General features: G+C 42.6%; 2 protein-coding genes across 2 annotated transcripts; one reads left to right on the top strand and one right to left on the bottom strand.

Moving 5' to 3' along the window:
• The first annotated feature begins 13,027 nt into the window (after positions 1–13,027).
• LOC109781960 (uncharacterized) lies at positions 13,028–14,984 on the top strand. Its single transcript, XM_020340551.4, has 5 exons — positions 13,028–13,401; positions 13,804–13,965; positions 14,389–14,432; positions 14,525–14,556; positions 14,655–14,984. The coding sequence occupies exons 1-5, from the start codon at positions 13,035–13,037 to the stop codon at positions 14,800–14,802; spliced, it is 753 nt and encodes a 250-aa protein (XP_020196140.1). The 5' UTR covers positions 13,028–13,034; the 3' UTR covers positions 14,803–14,984.
• A 2,932-nt stretch (positions 14,985–17,916) lies between these two features.
• Positions 17,917–19,525, bottom strand: LOC109781959 (uncharacterized). The gene is made up of 3 exons (XM_020340550.1): positions 19,520–19,525; positions 19,216–19,362; positions 17,917–18,594 (listed from the first exon to the last, which is right to left on the bottom strand). Exons 1-3 carry the CDS (start codon positions 19,523–19,525, stop codon positions 17,917–17,919), a joined length of 831 nt encoding a protein of 276 aa, XP_020196139.1.
• Positions 19,526–19,745: the final 220 nt, after the last annotated feature.

A 19,745-nucleotide genomic window follows, 5' to 3' on the forward strand; every position in this document is an offset into this window, starting at 1 on the left:
GAGCCCTGCGGCAACTCCGCCTGCACCTGCCGCCGAGCCCGCCACCATTGCTGCCGCTCCACCGATGCCCCGCACGCCCACGGCTCCGCGCCTTCCCTCGCGCTTGCCGGCGGCCGCCGCTCCCCGCGCCCCGCTCCGGTGCCGCCCGGTGCTCCTCCCGTCCTCGCCCTGGTGCCGTGCCACTCCTGCGCCGCTCGCCCGAGACCCCCTGCTGCTGCTCTGCACAGCCCCCTGGCCGCGCCCACGCCCCCTCTGCTCCGCCCGCCACGGATCTGTTCGCCCCGTCGGTGCCCTTGCCCGCCCCGCGCGCCGTACCCCCCTCGCCGGAGCTCCCCTGCCGCCCCGCAGCGCCCGGTCGGGTGCGCCTCTGTTCGGGCTGGCGCCCGTGCGCCCGCCGCGCGGACGCCCGCACCCTGTGCCCGCAAACCCACTATGCCCCCCCCCCCCCGTGGCCCTATGACATATGGGGCCCAGCCCCAGAACGAAATTAAAAAATATATATATAATAAAAAAATAAATAATAAAAATAATAAAATAAAAATAAAAATAATTAATTAATTAATTAATTAATTAAGATAATTCATTAACTTATTTAATCATGTTAATATTAATTAATTAAGATTAATTAAACTAATAACTAATTAACTACTGATAATTAACTGACAGTCACTGACAGGTGGGACCCACCTGTCAGGTTGACCAGGTCAATGGTCAACATTGACTGCTGACGTCAGCATGACCTCATGCTGATGTCATAAATTCAAATTTCGAATTAAATTAAATAATTAATTAAATTCCAGAAATTAATAAAATCTTTAGAAAATCATATCTTTTAATCCGTAACTCGGATTAAAACATTTTCAACATGAAAGTTGCTCAGAACGACGAGACGAATCCGGATACGCAGTCCGTTCGTCCACCACACCTCCCTAACCTATTGAACTCGCAACTTTCCCCCTCCCGTCCATCTGTCCGGAAACGCAAAACATCGGGGATACTTTCCCAGATGTTTCCCCCCTTCGCCGGTACCACCTACTGCGCGTTAGGACACACCTAGCACCGCTCATTGTCATGTCACGCATCGTCATGCTTATGCTTGCATTGTATTTACTGTTTCTTCCCCCTCTTCTCTCCGGTAGACTACGAGACCGACACTGCTGCTGCCCAGTTCGACTTCGGAGTTGACGACCCCTCCTACTTGCCAGAGCAACCAGGCAAGCCCCCCCCTTGATCACCAGATATCGCCTATTCTTATCTATACTGCTTGCATTAGAGTAGTGTAGCATGTTACTGCTTTCCGTTAATCCTATCCTGATGCATAGCCTGTCATTGTTGCTACAGTTGATACCCTTACCTGCTATCCTACATGCTTAGTATAGGATGCTAGTTTTCCATCAGTGGCCCTACATTCTTGTCCGTCTGCTGTGCTATACTATCAGGCCGTGATCACCTGGGCGGTGATCACGGGTATATACTATATACAATATATACATGACACATGTGGTGACTAAAGTCGGGTCGGCTCCTTGAGTACCCGCAAGTGATTCTGATGAGGGGGCTGAAAGGACAGGTGGCTCCACCCCGGTAGAGGTGGGCCTGGGTTCCTGACGGCCCCCGACTGTTACTTTATGGCGGAGCGACAGGGCAGGTTGAGACCGCCTAGGTGAGAGGTGGGCCTGGCCCTGGTCGGCGTTCGCGGATACTTAACACGCTTAACAGGATCTTGGTATTTGATCTGAGTCTGGCCATTTGGTCTATACGCACTAACCATCTACGCGGGAGTAGTTATGGGTATCCCGGCGTCGTGGTATCAGCCGAAGCTCTTTTGACGTCAGCGACGGAGCGGCGCGTGCCGGATTGGACTGGAACGCCTGCTAGGCTAGGTCTGCTTCCGGCCGCCCTCGCAACGTGCAGGTGTGCATAGGGCGATGGGCCCAGACCCCTGCGCGCATAGGGTTAGACCGGCGTGTTGACCTCTCGGTTAAGCTTAGGTGGGGCTGCGACGCGTTGATCTTACGAGGCCGGGCATGACCCAGAAAAGTGTGTCCGGCCAAATGGGATCGAGCGTGTTGGGTTATGTGGTGCACCCCTGCAGGGAAGTTTATTTATTCGAATAGCCGTGTCCCTCGTAAAAGGACGACCCGGAGTTGTACCTTGACCTTATGACAACTAGAACTGGATACTGAATAAAATACACCCTTCCAAGTGCCAGATACAACCCGGTGATCGCTCTCTAACAGGGCGACGAGGAGGGGATCGCCGGGTAGGATTATGCTATGCGATGCTACTTGGAGGACTACAATCTACTCTCTTCTACATGCTGCAAGATGGAGATGGCCAGAAGCGTAGTCTTCGACAGGACTAGCTATCCTCCTTTTATTCTGGCATTCTGCAGTTCAGTCCACTGATATGCCCCTTTACACATATACCCATGCATATGTAGTGTAGCTCCTTGCTTGCGAGTACTTTAGATGAGTACTCACGGTTGCTTTTCTCCCTCTTTTCCCCTTTCTATACCTGATTGTCGCAACCAGATGCTGGAGTCCAGGAGCTAGAGATCCCGAGGATGATGCTACATGGAGTTCGGCTTCGAGGAGTAGTTAGGAGGTCCCAGGCAGGAGGCCTTGCCTTTTCGATCGTTGCTACTTTTGTGCTAGCCTTCTTAAGGCAAACTTGTTTAACTTATGTCTGTACTCAGATACTGTTGCTTCCGCTGACTCGTCTGTGATCAAGCACTTGTATCCGAGCCCTCGAGGCCCCTGGCTTGTATTATGATGCTTGTATGACTTATTTATGTTGTAGAGTTGTGTTGTGATATCTTCCCGTGAGTCCCTGATCGTGATCGTACACATTTGCGTGCATGATTAGTGTACGGTCAAATCGGGGGCGTCACACTTATCGAAAGAGGCTACAATTGATCCCCTATACTTGTGGGTTATCAGGGCTGTTTAGATAAAGAAGCAATAAAGTTAGTATAGCGAGTGTGGAAAAGTGGTGGTAGGAGTTGCGAAATTGTCCCTAAGCAATTGACTACTTTACTAGACCAATAGCCAGTTTTATGTGGGAGAGGCCCCTGCTAGCATGTCATCCCTGACTTGGAATTATATGCACTTATGATTGGAACTATTAGCAAGCATCCGCAACTACTAACGTTCATTAAGGTAAAACCCAACCATAGCATTAAGATATATTGGTCCCCCTTCAATCCCGTATGCATCAATTTCCATGCTAGGTTGAAGCTTCTGTCACTCTTGCCCTCCAATACATTGTCCTATCAACATACAACTAACCCTATGGTGTGATCCACGCGCGCTCTCATATGATGGGCACCAAAGGACATCAATATAACCACAAGCAAATTAAATCAATCATAGCAATTCACCAATCACCGATAGGACAACGAAAATCTACTCAGACATCATAGGATGGCAACACGTCATTGGATAATAATATGAAGCATAAAGCACCATGTTCAAGTACAGGGTACAGAGGGTTGTAGGAGAGTGGACCGCTGTAGATAGATGGGGGAAGGTATGAAGATGTTGGTGAAGATGACGGAGGTGTTGGTGTAGATCGCCGTCACATGATGATGGCCCCGGCAGCGTTCCGGCACCACCAGAAGAGAGGGGGAGAGAGCCCCCTTCTTCTTCTTCTTCCTTGACCTCCCCCCTAGATGGGAGAAGGGATTCCCCTCTGGTCCATGGCCTCCATGTCGGCGGAGGGGCGGGAGCCCCTCCGAGATTGGATCTGTCTCTCTGTCTCTCTCTGTTTCTGCGCTCCCTCATTCTGCCCTTTCACCGTTTCTTATATTCCCGGAGATCCGTAACTCTGATTGGGCTGAAATTTTAACACGATTTCTATCCGAATATTGGATTTCTTGCGGCGAAAGAAGGGCACCAACCGCCTTACGGGGTGGCCACGAGGGCCCAGGGCGCACCCCCTACCTCGTGGCCCCCTCGGGCATCGTCTCGCGTTGATTCTTCTTCCCAGAAATCACATATATTCCAAAAAAAAGTCTCCGTCAGTTTTTATCCCGTTTGGACTCCGTTTGATATGGACTTTCTGCGAAACAAAAAACATGCAACAAATAGGAACTGGCACTGGGCACTGGATCAATATATTAGTCCCAAAAATAGTATAAAAAGTTGCCAAAAGTATGTAAAAGTTGTAGAGTAGTGGCATGGAACAATCAATAATTATAGATACGACGGAGACGTATCAAGACCTAGGGCATTTGAGGAAGCCCATTGTTGGAATATACAAGCCAAGTTCTGTAATGAAAGATTCCCACTAGTATATGAAAGTGCAAAATAAGAGACTCTCTATCATGAAGATCATGGTGCTACTTTGAAGCACAAGTGTGGAAAAAGGATAGTAGCATTGTCCCTTCTATCTTTTTTTATTTGGCCTTTCTCCCTTTTTTTGGACGGGACAATGCTCTAATAATGATAATCATCTCACTTCTATTTATTTACAACTCAAAGATTACAACTCGATACTAGAACAAGATATAACTCTATATGACTGCCTCCGGCGGTGTACCGGGATGGGCAATGAATCAAGAGTGACATGTATGAAAAATTATGCATGGTGGCCTTGCCACAAATACGATGTCAACTACATGATCATGCAAGACAATATGACAATGATGAAGCGTGTCATAATAAACGGAACGGTAAAAAGTTGCATGGCAATATATCTCAGAATGACTATGGAAATGCCATAATAGGTAGGTATGATGGCTGTTTTGAGGAAGATATAAGGAGGCTTATGTGACGTGATGCCTATGTAATGATCATTGACTGGATATCGTCATTATTATTTGAGGTTCTATCAATTGCCCAACAGTAATTTGTCTACCCACCGTTTGCTATCTTTCTCGAGAGAAGCCACTAGTGAAACCTACGGCCCCCGGGTCTTCTATCTCATATATTTGCTTGCGATCTACTTTTTCCTTGCTTTTATTTTCAGATCTATTAAACCAAAAATACAAAAATACCTTGCTGCACTTTTATTTATTTGCGATCTATTTATTTAATCTATTACAATTTTCTCCCGTCCTTGCACCGTTTCTAGCGCCGCTACCTGAAAGGGATTGATAACCCCTTTAACACGTCGGGTTGCGAGTGGTTGTTATTTGTGTGCAAGGGCTGTTTACGTTGTGTTGCTTCGTTCTCCTACTGGTTCGATAATCTTGGTTTCATATCTGAGGGAAATACCTACCGCCGTTGTGCTGCATCATCCCTTCCTCTTTGGGGAAATACCGACGTAGCTTCAAGCGACACCAGTGCTGCAACCGCATGTGTGCGAAGCTGGGACCAGCGCACGAAGGTGCCACAACTAGCACACGGCCGTGCTACCATCAATGCACGACGACAACGACCACTGCTATATCTGGGGATGTCGACGAGTGTAATCGATGACAACAAATGCTACCACCGTCCATGGTGATGTTGTGATCGCGTGGGGGATGTGGGGGGGGGGGCTAGAAATGCAATTAGGTGGACAACCTATATGACAAGCTCAACGATAACAAGTGTAAGCTAAGTAGTAACCACAATGCAACAATGTTATACAACGAAAGAAAAGGATAGAAGTAACCGCAAGCGGAGGTGAGGATGTGTTACCGAAATTCCCTCCTTTGGGGGAGGTAAGTCTTCGTTGGAGGGGTGTGGAGGCACGACGCACCCCAAGCGCCACAATGACTCATCATATTCTTCTCATGCCCTCACATAATGCAAGGTGTCATGAATCCACTAGCGGTGCCCTTGAAGACGGCAAATGAAACCTTTACAAACAAGGTTGGGGCTATCTCCACATTTTAATTGGAGGCTTCCAACACCATCATAGAGTTTCACCACAATGGAATGTGGCTCCAAGGTGACCTCTTCCATGTAGGGTGCCCAAACACCCAATAGTAACAAAATTTACAATAGAATGTACGAGGAATCAAATTTCCTTTGGTGGAAGTATAGATCTAGGTCTCCTCTCTCAATCTCTAACAAATCAATAGGTTTGGTTGGCCAGAGAAGGAAATCAGACAAAAAAAGCTTCATACATTAATGGAAAAGAGAACAAGGAAAGAGGTACGTGGGAGGAGGAAGAACCCTCTCCTTAAATAGTCCCTATCCAAATCTAACTCTTATGCACAAAAACACACACAAATAGCACAAATTTGAAAACAAATATTGTTCACAACATAAAAAAATGTTCAAAATTTTATTTTTTTGTTGATTCAAAATAAATATTCAAAATATTACAGAAATTGATTACGATTTTTAAAAAATGGCACAAATTCGGAAAATATTCATAATTTCAAAAAATGCCATGAATGTAATTTTTTAGTGAATTTGGAAAACTTTCACGATTGCAAAATACATTTATGATTTCAATAATATTCACGTTTTCAAAGAATGTTTATGATCTCAAAAAATGTTCACGCATTTGAAAGATGATTGCAAACAGAAAAAAGAAAAACAAAAGGAAGGAAAAAAATGAAAATGAAAGAAAAATGACAACTAAAAAGCTAATAAAAATGAACATGAAAATAAAAAAGAGAAAAGTCTTTTTTAAAGATAAATTAAATAAAAAAACCTGAATAAGAAAAAAGAAAAATGGTCATGGAAAGCTACACGACCTACGTCGCGCCAAATAGGACCGACGTGGACTCGATGGTCAGATCATCATAAATTTTCAAACCTAGGGGCAACACTATGTGTCGCTTACCTGCGTGCTCTCGCACGAGGCCCCTCTCTAAATGGGCTTGCCCAGATGCGCGTAAGGCCACAACCTCTTTTTTTTGTTCCTTTTTTATTTTTATTTACTTTCTTTTGTACTTGCAAATATCTTAAATAAATACACATTAAATTTTTTTTACATAAAAACATTTGGAAAGTGTTAACCAAGCATTTTTAAAATGTTAAATGTGTATAAAAAATGTTTCTCATGTATATAAAAAATATACAATGTGGTGAAAAAAAGTTGATCATGTATTTTAAAAATGTTAATCGAGCATTTGAAAAAACTTTAAACAAGTATTTCAAAAATGTTAAGGAAGCACTTATAACTGTTGAATATGTATAAAAAATATTGATGATGTACTACAAAATGTTAAGTTGTATTTGAAAAATATTAAGTAAGCATTTCGAAATATTAAAATGTATATAGAAAAAGGTTGACCATGTATTAATTATTTCAATATTTTATTTGAAAACTGTTAATCATGTATACGATATTAAATGTTACACATGTGTTAGAAAATGTATATGAAAAATAGTATTTGTAAAAGAGAAAAACTAGTATTTGAATATTTTTCAACAAATATGTATAAAAAGTGTTAAACATGTATTAAAAATATTAAACTTGTATTTGAATTATTAAATGTGTATTAGAAAAATTTCTTGATGTATAGAATAAAACGCAGAAGAAACAAGGAAAAACAAAGGAAAAGAAAAAAACCAAAAGAGAAACAAATAAAAAAATAAAAAACCGAAGAAACATGCGCAAAAAGAATGGAAAACTGTCAAAGCCAAGAAAGGAAAAAAGAAAAGAAAAAATTTTGCAAACTTAGAAAGAAACCAAAAAATAGAAGGAAAAAAGATAATGCAAAAGTCTTTTTTTGATGAAAACCATGAAATAAAGAATAAAATGAAAGGAAAAAAATGTATAACAACTAAAAAATAAAAAATAAAACAAAAAAAGAAAATAATAAAAGGAAAGGAACAAAGAAAACTGAATAAACACATCAACGACGACCAAAGAACGAACGAAACGAAGAGACGCTATTGGGCCAGCCCATACACGCATTGTGCAGGAAAGCTTCAGCGAGACGGATGCGTCTGGCTATAAGCTAGACATAGGAGAGCAGATAACTGATGGCCCCTCAAGCGTCATTTTGATGGCTGAGAGCGTGTTCCTTGGCACTTTTGAAATATTTTTTACGCGTTTTATCATGTTAAATGGTTTTTTCATGTTGTCCCAAGGTTTTGGACAAAAAAAAAATCAGAAATTTTCTTTTTGCACCATTTTTTTATTCTATGAGGGGCACATATTTTAGTCCATTGTGTCTCTCCGAAAAAAGGAAAATAATGTGTATTTTCTTTCACAAGAGGCACAAATTTGCTTCCTCAAGAGGCACTCGAAAAAGGAGAAAAACCTTTTTTTTTGCTTCCATGAGAGGTACAAATTTGCTTCTCGAGGAAGCTCATATTTGCTTACGCAAGAGATATAGTTGCGCCTCTCGAAAAAGGAAAATAAACGCGTTTTCCCCGCAAAAGGTACATGTTTGCTTCTCGTGGAGGCATAGTTTTGCTTCCACGAGAAACACAACTGTGCCTCTCTGAAAAGGAAAAACGCATGTGTTTTCTTGCTTCCATGAGAGGCATAACTTTGATTCTCGCATAGATTTGTTTCCGCAAGAGGCACAACTGTGGCTCTTGGAAAAGAAAAAAAGATCATGTTTTTTACTTCCACGAGGGGCACATATTTTCTTCTCGTGGAGGCACAGTTTACTTCTGCGAACTATGACTCTAAAAAAAGCACGTTTTTTTTCTTTCGTGAGAAGCACATATTTGTTTCTCGTGGAGGCATACATTTGCTTATTGTGCAGGCACATATTTTACATCGCGGCAAATAGGACTGACGTGGGCTCGATGTTCAGATCATGGTAAGTTTTCAAACCTAGGGGCAACACTATGTGTCGCTTACCTGCGTGCTCTCGCACGAGGCCCCTCTCTAAATGGGCTTGCCTAGATGCGCGTAATGCCACAACCTCATTTTTTGTTCCTTTTTTTATCTTTTTAACTTTCTTTTGTAATTTCAAATATTTTAAATAAATATACATTACAAAAACTATTTTACATAAAAAACATTTGGAAAGTGCTAACCAAGCATTTTTTAAATGTTAAATGTGTATAAAAAATGTTTTTCATGTATATAAAAAATATACAATGTGTGTGAAAAAAAGTTGATCATGTATTTAAAAAAGTTAATAGAGCATTTGAAAAAAAAATAAAAACATATTTAAAAATGTTAATGAAGCACTTAAAACTTTTGAATATGTATAAAAAAATATTGATTATGTATTACAAATTATTAAATTGTATTTGAAAAATATTAAGTAAGCATTTCGAAATATTAAAATGTACATAAAAAAGGCTGACCATGTATTAACTATTTCAATATTTTATTTGAAAACTGTTAATCGTGTATACGATATTAAATGTTAAACATGTATTAAAAAATGTATACGAAAAACTAGTATTTGTAAAAAAACTATTATTTGAATTTTTTTCAACAAATGTTTATAAAAAGTGTTAAACATGTATTAAAAATATTAAAGTTGTATTTGAGTTATTAAATGTGTATTAGAAAAAGTTCTTGGTGTATACAAAAAATATAGAATAAAACCCAGAAGAAACAAAGGAAAAAAAATAGAAACAAAATAAAAATAAAAAATAAAACCGAAGAAACAAGCGCAAAAAGAATGGAAAACTGTGAAAGCCGAGAAAGAAATAAAGAAAATAAAAAAGTTGCAGACTTAGAAAGAAACTAAAAAACCAATGAAGAAAGGAAAATTCAATTTGTTTTGATGAAAACCATGAAAGAAAGAATAAAATGAAAGGAAAAACAAAAAAGCAAATGTGTAACAACTAAAAAAAGGAAACAAAAGAAATAAAATAAAATAAGAAAAAAATAAAATAATAAAAGTAAAGGAAAAAATGAATAAACACATCAACGACGACCAAAGAATGAACAAAACGAATAAGACGTTACTGGGCCAGCCCATACACGCGTAGTGCAGGAAAGCTTCAGCGAGACGGATGCGTATTGCTATAAGCTAGACATAGGAGAGCAGCTAACCGAGGGCCCCTCAAGCGTCATTTTTGATGGGTTTAGGGTTTAGAGTTTAGGATTTAGAAGAGCAGCTAATAATAAAATGCGTCTTGCTATAAGCTAGACATAGGAGAGCAGCTAACTGAGGGCCCCTCAAGCGTCATTTTTTATGGGCTGAGAGTGTGTCCCTTGGCACTTTCGAGATATTATTTTTACGCGTTTTATCGTTTTAAATGGGGTTTTTATGTTATCCCAAGGTTTTGGACCGAAAAAACAGAAATTTTCTTTTTGCGCCAAAAAACATTTTTTATTCTATGAGAGACACATATTTTAGTCCATTGTGCCTCTCGAAAAAAAGGAAAATAATGTGTGTTTTCTTCCGCAAGTCACAAATTTGCTTCCTCGAGAGGCACTTGAAAAGGGGGAAAAATCTTTTTTTCTTCCATGAAAGGCACAAAATTGCTTCCCGAGGAGGCACCTTTGCTTACGCGAGAGATACAGTTGTGCCTCTCGAAAAAAAAAACGCGTTTTTCCCGCAAGAGGCACATGTTTGCTTCTCGTGGAGGCACAGATTTGCTTCCGCGAGAAACACAACTGTGCCTCTCGGAAAAGAAAAAACACATGTGGTTTTTTGCTTCCGCGAGAGGCACAATTTTGCTTCTCACATAGATTTGCTTCCGCAAGAGGCGCAACTGTGCCTCTTGGAAAAGAAAAAAAAAATCATGTTTTTTACTTCCACGAGGGACACATATTTGCTTCTCGTGGAGGCACAGTTTACTCCTGAGAACTGTGCCTCTAAAAATAGCACATATTTTTCTTTCGCGAGATGCACATATTTGTTTCTCGTGGAGGCATACATTTGCTTATCGTGAAGGCACACATTTACTTCGCAAGGAACACAACTCTGCCTCTTTGAAAAAGGAACAAAAAACTAGGAAAAAATCGTGCTTCCGTCTCGGCTTTTTTGCCTGGTTTTTCTGTGGAAAAAAGTTCATCAAAACTTATAACATAGGATCTAGTTTCAAAGATCACAACGTGAGAAATCCAACGCTGAAAACAAGTCGGAATTTGAACGCACGGTTTAAATGAGAAAATGTTGTGAATAAATGAATCCATAAGAAAAATAAACTCTCTAGTTGTGACAAGTGGCGCACATTTCGCAATCTGGAAAATGGGAGTGACTTTTGTTTTTTTAGAACACAATACAGGCGCAGATGCTCATATATACGCGCATACACTTATCTATATGAACATACACGCGTAGACACTATCCCTATGAGCACCTCCGAGAGACTGATCTGACAGATCATCTTGAGATTGACGAAGTTACCATAAACGCCTCGTAATGTATAAGAACGTCTTTTCCCACTAAACACACATCGCCGAAACTTTTGAAATAAATTCAGAAATGCGAGCAGCATGACTTGTGCCCTAGTGAGTCCACTGTCCTACTAACCATCCAATTACAACCACAGGTTGGTCCACGGGAGTGATCTTTCTAATTTACTTTTTTTTGAGAGACATAGCATTCGCGCAAATCTAGATCAGAAAGTGCTAAACTTTCATAGCACAGTGATTTTGGCCCACCATCGAGGAGTTGAACTCTTTGCTTTATTAGGTGACCCGACCGAACTCTTGCCGGAATCCGGCTCGTCCCTTTAATAAGCCGCCACGACGCCAAACACCAAGTTTTTTTCGGGGGAGACTTGTATGAGATCTAGCCTTAGGTGAAATCAATGAGATCAATTTATTTAAAGACTTAAAACATGTTCAAAAATTCTGAAAATATTTGTAGACACAAATTTTTGTTTGATGTACAACCTCAAAAAGTTCCAGCTCCTAATATGAAGTATACATAAAGAACCAAAAAGACAAAATCCGATGTGAATAGTGTCAAATACTATTCACCCTAAGATGACACTATTTATAGTCGAATTTGTCTTTTTTGAATCTCTTACTGTAGACCGAGTTTGAAGCTGATTTTTTTCGGACGCCGATAAGTGCCACATGTGTAGGCGTTAGGGGCTGCCCACACATTTTGTGTGGTGTATAAGAGGAACAGCCCACACACTCACGTGTGGGCAAAAAAGTAATGCCCACGCACCTCTTTTTTTCCCTCCCGATCCCTTTCACATGCGTGCGTGTGGCGAAATAGATAACGCCCACCCGCCCCGTATGTCAGGTCTTGTACCTCGTGGTCCCGCACGCCCGCGTGACAGTCACCGCGCGTCCCGCAGTTGCCCCGTACGTCAGGTCTCGTACCTCGTGGTCCCGCACGCCCGCGTGACAGTCACCGCGCGTCCCGCAGTTGCCATGGTCCAGACCCTCGTCTATGTTCGTTTAACTGCAGTTGCCATGTCGGACAACTACAGTTGCCATGGTTGCTCAGCTGCAGTTGCCATGTATGGTCTGATCTACTGCAGTTGCCATGATTTCAAAACTTTAGGAGTTGCCACCCACTAAACACTAGGCAGTTGCCATGTAGCACTACAAAAAGGCATGGCAAAAAAACATGTTCGGGTAAAAGAGAGAGTTGCCATGTGCTCACAAGCACGCTAGGGCAGTTGCCATGTAAAAAAAAGAGTTGCCATCTGCTTACGTGCACGCTACGGCAGTTGCCATGTACCATGCAAAAACACATGACAACTCGGGTAAAAAAGAGTTGCCATCTGCTTACAAGCAAAGTTAGGACAGTTGCCATGTACCTGCAGAAACACATGGCAACTGCCAGCTTTGAGTGTGGGCTAGGAGACGGGCGTGTGTGCGAAGTGATAAACACCCACACACCAGCTCCCTCTGCGTGCGTGAAACTAGTGTGTGGGCGAATTGTTAAACGTCCACACACCAGCCCCCCATGTGGTGAAAAAAGGACGTGTGGGTGATCGGATAAATACCCACACACCAGCTTAGTCCTACGTGGCACACAAAAACTGCTAGAACGCGCCAAGATTTGTGCAGAATTGGTTGGACGAGGATCCATGCGTGTGGGCGAATTGCCAGACGTCCACATGTGTGGGCGTTAGACTTTTCGTTTTTTTAGTTGTAAACATACCATGTATGTTGTCAAAAGAAATTCAGAATTTTTTGACTTGTCTAAATATGAAATTTTGGTGAATCTCACCTAATAGTCAGATCCTATATAAGTCTCCCCCAGTTTTTCTCCACCGCAATACTCGAAAAAAACGTTGGTCACTATAACCATGGCGTCGTCGCTCTGCCTCTGCCCCGCCGGCGCTCTCGTCTCCCCCAGTACCACGCGGAGCCGCCGCTCCTGCGCACCAAGCCTCCGGTCCGCCAATCGCCAGCGAGGTGCTGCGCTGAGGCTGTGCAGCGCACGCCCTAGCGCTCCGGCCCTGAGCCGGTGGTGGGCCACGGAGCTCACCCCGGAGGAGCTCCCCACGGAGGAGACCGACGCGCCGACCACCGGGCACGGCCGGGAGGAGCTGGAGGCCATATGGAACGCGCTCGTCGCCGAGCCCCTCCGGCCCGTCCTGCTCGCCCTGCGCGAGATCAGAGACCGCGGCCACTTCTTCCGCTGCCGCAGCTACCACGCCGGGATCGTCGCCGGTATGTGCGTGTGTATGGACAGATTTCTTCTTGGTTAATCAAGCTGCTTGCTCTGGGCAATGTAACCAAGAGTCAACTTACTCGTTCTACTAATTAACAGCGATTGGCAATGCAAAATCACTAATAGCCGCTCTGATGTGTCCAACTATTTGACTATCTTGTCACTAATTAATATGTACCGGAGGAAAATTCAGTGTTAACTACTGCACCTTCCAATAACATTCAGTATCACTTAAATTTCACCTTCCCAAGTATGATCTGAATATGGCACTTTTGCTCTTATCCGATTTCACGCCCGATACTAGTTTGGTTTCATCGTGATTTTACTCTTCACTGATGAAATTGCAAATTATCCAAGGAACGTGGCAACATTGCTCGATTATGTATTCTGTTTTTTTGCAGGCCCATTGTTGATGATTGCTGGTTTCTGCCAGCTAGGTAAATTAGTACCAACCCTGTTCGTGGATATAATTCTTGGATATATATTCTACAAGTTAAGTGTTTTAGCAGCAGAACTGAAAAGAAACGGGAAGGCAAACCACATTTGTGCTCGGATACAGCTCGGTGAGTTTTGGGAGCAAACAAATATATCAATTTATCATACTCTGGAACATACTAGAAGTTTCTTGCCTTTATTACTGGAACAAAAGAGTAGTCTTGTCTAATTAATTCATTTGAAACACTTATCACATCAGCAATTCCAGATGAATCTTTTGAGGAATGGGAGGCACTTGCTTTTTAGAAAGCTATTCTCTGTTGCTGAAAGTAAATTTTCACGTTTGCCTCTGTGAATGGTACTTGTGTTATAAATTTTATATCGATTCAACTGAACATGAATTTTACTTGTGTTCTACATTTTATATATGTCCAACAGAACATAGAAAATATTTTTACTATTTTAGACGTGCAGATGCATATTTTCCCCCTGGCAATTATGCACCTTTGTGAATAATGAAACATTAAAGTATGCCTTCATTCCCAATGCAGCAATGTCACTTATTTTGTTGTACAAGGATAACAGAGCTTTTTCGGTAAGTCTTTTGTTACATACATGAGTTCCTAAACTTTAACTCGATTGTGAAAATATTGTTTACTAATTGCTTTCTGTTGCTTACTATGGTAGGGTTTGTACCGGCTCATCACGGAAATTATTTGGTTAGTATTCGGTGTCTGAAGCAATTATTCATACTATGCTGTTCTATTCCTGGCACATGAAAAAATATTTTCTCTAAACAATTGTCTGTTCATCTCAGGATGCTTTGGGTTCAAGTGTACTTTGGAGCTGTATACTATGAGATTGCAGGCGATAAGGATCCGAGACGCCACCTGCTAGGAATGTACAAGATACTAAAAACTAAAGGTGGCTTGATGAGGGTGATCAGGAATCTGATGGAAGAATAGCTTTCTGGCATTCAAGCATCATACTTGTTCTAATTATATGGACAAAATTCATATGTAACTTTGTACAGAGTTTTAAAACTCCTAAACTATATTCGTCCCAGACGAGGTTCCCGGACTCGACATATTGTAAGATCTATGAGACTAGTATTTCCTTCTATGTCTGATGACTGATCTACTGTATCCATCCCTCATATCTCAACTGTAGGATATGGTCACTGCTTCTTGGACTTGTGGAGAGCTAGGAAGTAAAGGAAGACCTTTGACACCTCCTTGGTCTCCTTGAAGAGAGTGTAAAGCGACTTGGCCAAAGCGAAGCCCTTGGCCGACGCATCGATCAGGTCCGGGCGTAGCCTGAGTCTCTGGAGAAGGAGCTCACGAACGCCCAATGCTTCTGCAACATTGGGTGCAATTCTACTTGCAAGGATCAGGCAAACCACGGCAAGATGAAGCAGTTTCTTTTCTCTTTGCTGCGTCCGTCCGCTAGACCCTGTCGGGGGTTGGACTTGGTCACCCTGTCGGGGGTTGGTTGCTCCGGTCACTCGACGCCCACGTCGAGGCGGGTGTTTTGTGGTTGGTTTGGTGGCGGTCGCGTGTTATGGCATCGGCAATGAGTTCGTCCGAGGATGCCAGGGAGGAGGTCCTGGATGGCGGGTTCCACGGTTGGCTTTCCTCCGTGGTGGCGGTAGTGTCTCCACCTCTTGATAGTGTGGGTGGCAAGGGGTGTAGTGGCTGGAGGCTCTGATCTATTTTCATGCTGCGCAAATCAGGTGTGGATGGGCTGGCTCTCGTTGCGGCGGTGACCGAGGCTCCTACAGGTGGTGCAGGCGAGTTCCAGAGTGAAAACTTCACGCTATCCGGCAGCGATGATGGTAGCGCCCGCGGGTGTCACTTCTTGAATACGTCGTCGTAGGTCTCGTCCCTGTGTCAAGGCTTCATGTGAAAACTGTTGTTTGTTGTTCGGACTCGGCAGCGATGCTTCGTGCCGTCACCTTCTTGGGGGCGTTGTTGTGGTGCTCGGGCGGCATCGGTCTGGTCGTAGTGAGGTGTTAGGGCATCTCCAATGCAAAATGCTTATACAGACGCTTAGAGAAATAAAAAATATTATAAAACTACCAGACGCTTGTCCATAGGTGGAAAGAGACAAGCAGATGAGGAACAACTAGCAGATGATGAAGATGAATATTCAGATGATGAGTCAGAAGAGGAGGAACAACTGCATTATGAGGGTGACACTGAGGTTGAGGATCTGTTTGAGATGGATGAGAGGGAGGAGGAAGAGAGGGGGGATGAAGAAAGGGAGGAGAGTGTGAATGTGGAGGTAGCTCAACAGTTGCAGGTAGAACCTCCAAAGAAGAGGCAGAAGCTGCCAATTAGGAGGTGCCCCACCACTAGAATACATTCTAGTGTTTTAAAGGAGGTGAAGCCACTCCTTCATCAGATGAAGAAGAAACTGGTTGGTTGCTGGATAGTGAAGATGATGGGCATGAGCCACTGCAATTTGTCCTAAAGAAAAGCAAGAAGAGTAGGGCACAGAAAAGAAAACCTAGGATATGGTTGAATGACAAATGGAGCACCCACACCAGCAATTATGTAAGTACATGTGCTTCACAAATCAGCAACAATTCAGAGATGCTCTGTTGAGCTTGCACATTTCACAGTCAAGAGATTTCAGATATCATAGAAACTCTGACCAAAGGATCATTGCGTGTTGCAAAAATGAGCACTGTCAGTTCTACATTGTTGCTGCTGTGATCAAAGGTGAAAAGACTTTTGCTATAAAAAAATAAACCTGGAGCACACTTGCTACATTGTTGTTTCTCAAAACAATGTACTGATCAATGTTTTGTGTCCTGAACCATGGTTGGATGCTTAGGTTTGACTGTACTAAAACAACAAGTCAAACTGGTTGGATGACTATGTTTGAGTGTACTGAATTGCTATCAACTATTTTACCTGAGTTAATTTTTAATGTTATTGGCAATGTTATGCTATCAATTTGGCAATGTTCAAGTTTGATGATGAGATTTGATGATTAGTTTTGTTGGCCTTGTCAATGTTTGATGATGAGATTTGATGATTAGTATTATTGGCAATGTTAAGGTTTGATGATGAGATTTGATAATTAGTTTTGTTGGCAATGTTAAGGTTTGATGATGAGATTTGATGATTACTTTTGTTGACAATGTTAATGTTTCATGGGGAGATTTGATGATTAGTGTTATTGGCTAGGTTAGGTTAGGTTCTAGGGGTTCTCGACGGACCCTAAATGAGTAACCACTATGGTTTAGGGGGTTCTCGACGTCGACGTACCCTAAATGAGTAACCACTATGGTTTAGGGGTTCTCGACGTCGACGGACCCTAAATGACTAACCACTATGGTTTAGGGGTTCTCGACGTCGACGGACCCTAAATGACTAACCACTATGGTTTAGGGGTTCTCGACGTCGACGGAGCCTAAATGACTAACCACTATGGTTTAGGGGGTTCTCGACGTCGACGAACCCTAAATGAGTAACCACTATGGTCTAGGGGGTTCTCGACGTCGACGGACCCTAAATGACTAACCACTATGGTTTAGGGGGTTCTCGACGTCGACAGAGCCTAAATGAGTATTAGGGGGTTCTCGACGTCGACGGAGCCTAAATGACTAACTACTATGGTTTAGGGGGTTCTCGACGTCGACGGAGCCTAAATGACTAACCACTATGGTTTAGGGGGTTCTCGACGTCGACGGACCCTAAATGACTGACCACTATGGCTTAGAGGGTTCTCGACTTCGACGGACCCTAAATGAGTAGAGTAACCACTATGACAGCAAGTATGACAACAACTTAAATCATGTAACATATCAACCAACTAAGACAAGCAACTCAAATCATAAAGGATAGCTTGATTCAACATAATTAATAGATTCTTACACAACATACTAGAGTTCAACTTAGGTCACAACTTAAAGCAACAACATAGTTCCAACTTAGTTCACAACTACACATCCATAGTACATAACTTAGTTCACAACAACACCATACTTCACAAAAGGTCAGTAAAGCAAGCATTCTTCTTCTTCATGTTGATCTGGATCTTGCTCTTGCTCTTCCTCCTCATCTACATCTTCATTCTGACAAGATGTCTAGGATCCCCTTCAATTTCTGCTTGTTCTTTTCCTCTGACTTCAACAGTTCAACAATCTGAATCTTTAGCTGATCCCTCCTTGCTGTGAGCTTGTCATGCCCCTTCTTGAGATCACCCATGTGAAGGAGTAGTTGGGTGTTCTCCTGGGTGAGCTTTTCCTCAGATTTTTTGAGTTCATCAACCTGGAATTGCAGGTTCCTGGTGGATGTACTAAGCACTTCCTTCTCTTTTAGATGATTGAACTTCAGGTTCTGGATGCAAGTGCCTTGAGATATTGTCAGGTTCATCGGTACTTTATACTTCTCATGCAGCTTGAAGATCTCTGCATCTTTCTTCCCCATCTCTGTCTTCATGTCGGATACAACTGAATCAGAAACATGCACACTCTGCATCTTAGCCTGCAAATAGCTGAAATCTACCATCCTATCCTCTTGAGCATTGAACAGTTGGTGCACATCTTCAACCAATTTGTCATAGTTGGCCTCTAGATTATTTTTTTCTTCAGTCAAATGGTGAATAGTGAGTGAACTCTCCAGGTTATCCTTCCTCCTATCACTCTTGCTGTCAGGATACATTTCCCATAGCTTCAACAAGGCAGTCTGCAATGTAGGAGGCCACTCTGGGTCAACCCAGAGAACAATACCACAGTTGTCATCTTCCTGCAATATAAACAAACATAGCATGTGCAAAATCAATCTCCTAGGCAAATTATTTAAGCAATAAACTTTGAGCAACTGGCTTTAAATAATAACTGACTTTGAGCATCTAACTTTAAACAATGAAATACAAATCAAATCAACTTTAAGCATCTGCCACTGAATTAAATAATGAACTTTAAGCATCTTTGAGCAACAACTTTAATAATCTAGCCAATTAAAGAATGAACCTCTGACACTAAACACTCACTGAATTTTGAGCATCTGACATTGAATCTCTCTGACACTAAACAATCAAATAATTGGCAAATTGAGTACTCTTGTGAACTAAACAATGATCATTTGCACTGCAACCTAAGCTGTTGACCAATTATAAAATTACTGGCCAAATTAAATATACATGGAAAGCATCAACACATTTTCCAATCCAATGATTAGCATCAGTAGTACTAAATGGCTACAAAATGACCATCACAGCTACCCAATTAAACAAGAGTACTCATTAAACAATGTGCATCAGCACATGGCTAGATTAAAGAACATGAATTCTATGCACTGGACAATTCTATGCACATGGCTAGATTAAACAATACAATTAGCACAGAGATTTGTACAAAATCTTACATTCTTAGGGCAGACTAAGAACCTCCTGCCCGTGTTAAATGCTTCAAATGCTACACGCTTCTCAGCCGCCACACCATGCTGATGGCAAAGAACGATGGGTGATGTCTCAATGCCACTGTAGTCTTGGTCTTCAATGCTAGCAGGGTTCTACAGGAGCAAAAGGAAGAGACAATCCCCAAATCAAATCAAATCCCCAAATCAGATAACCTAACCCTAACCCTAGCACTACAACTCACCCGGTAATGCATGGCTTCGTCGTCGGAGAGGTTCATGTATTGCACGCTGGAGTCCTGGCTGCTCTCACCTCCATGGCGCGATGGCGAGCCGGTTGAGGTGGCGGCGGCGGGCGGCGGCAAATCGGAGTGAGGAGAGAGAGCGAGAGTGAGGCCGAGCGAGAGTGAGGCCGAGCGAGAGTGAGGACCGACCGACGACCGAGCCGACCGAGACCGCTTAGACCCACCGCACCAGCCTCGTCCTAGTCAGCGCATCGGGCACGCGCCGATTGGCCACCGTGTCACCTGACAGGTGGG

The sequence above is a fragment of the Aegilops tauschii genome, chromosome 2, assembly GCF_002575655.3.
Source record: "Aegilops tauschii subsp. strangulata cultivar AL8/78 chromosome 2, Aet v6.0, whole genome shotgun sequence".
In the NCBI taxonomy this organism is placed as follows: Eukaryota; Viridiplantae; Streptophyta; class Magnoliopsida; order Poales; family Poaceae; genus Aegilops; species Aegilops tauschii.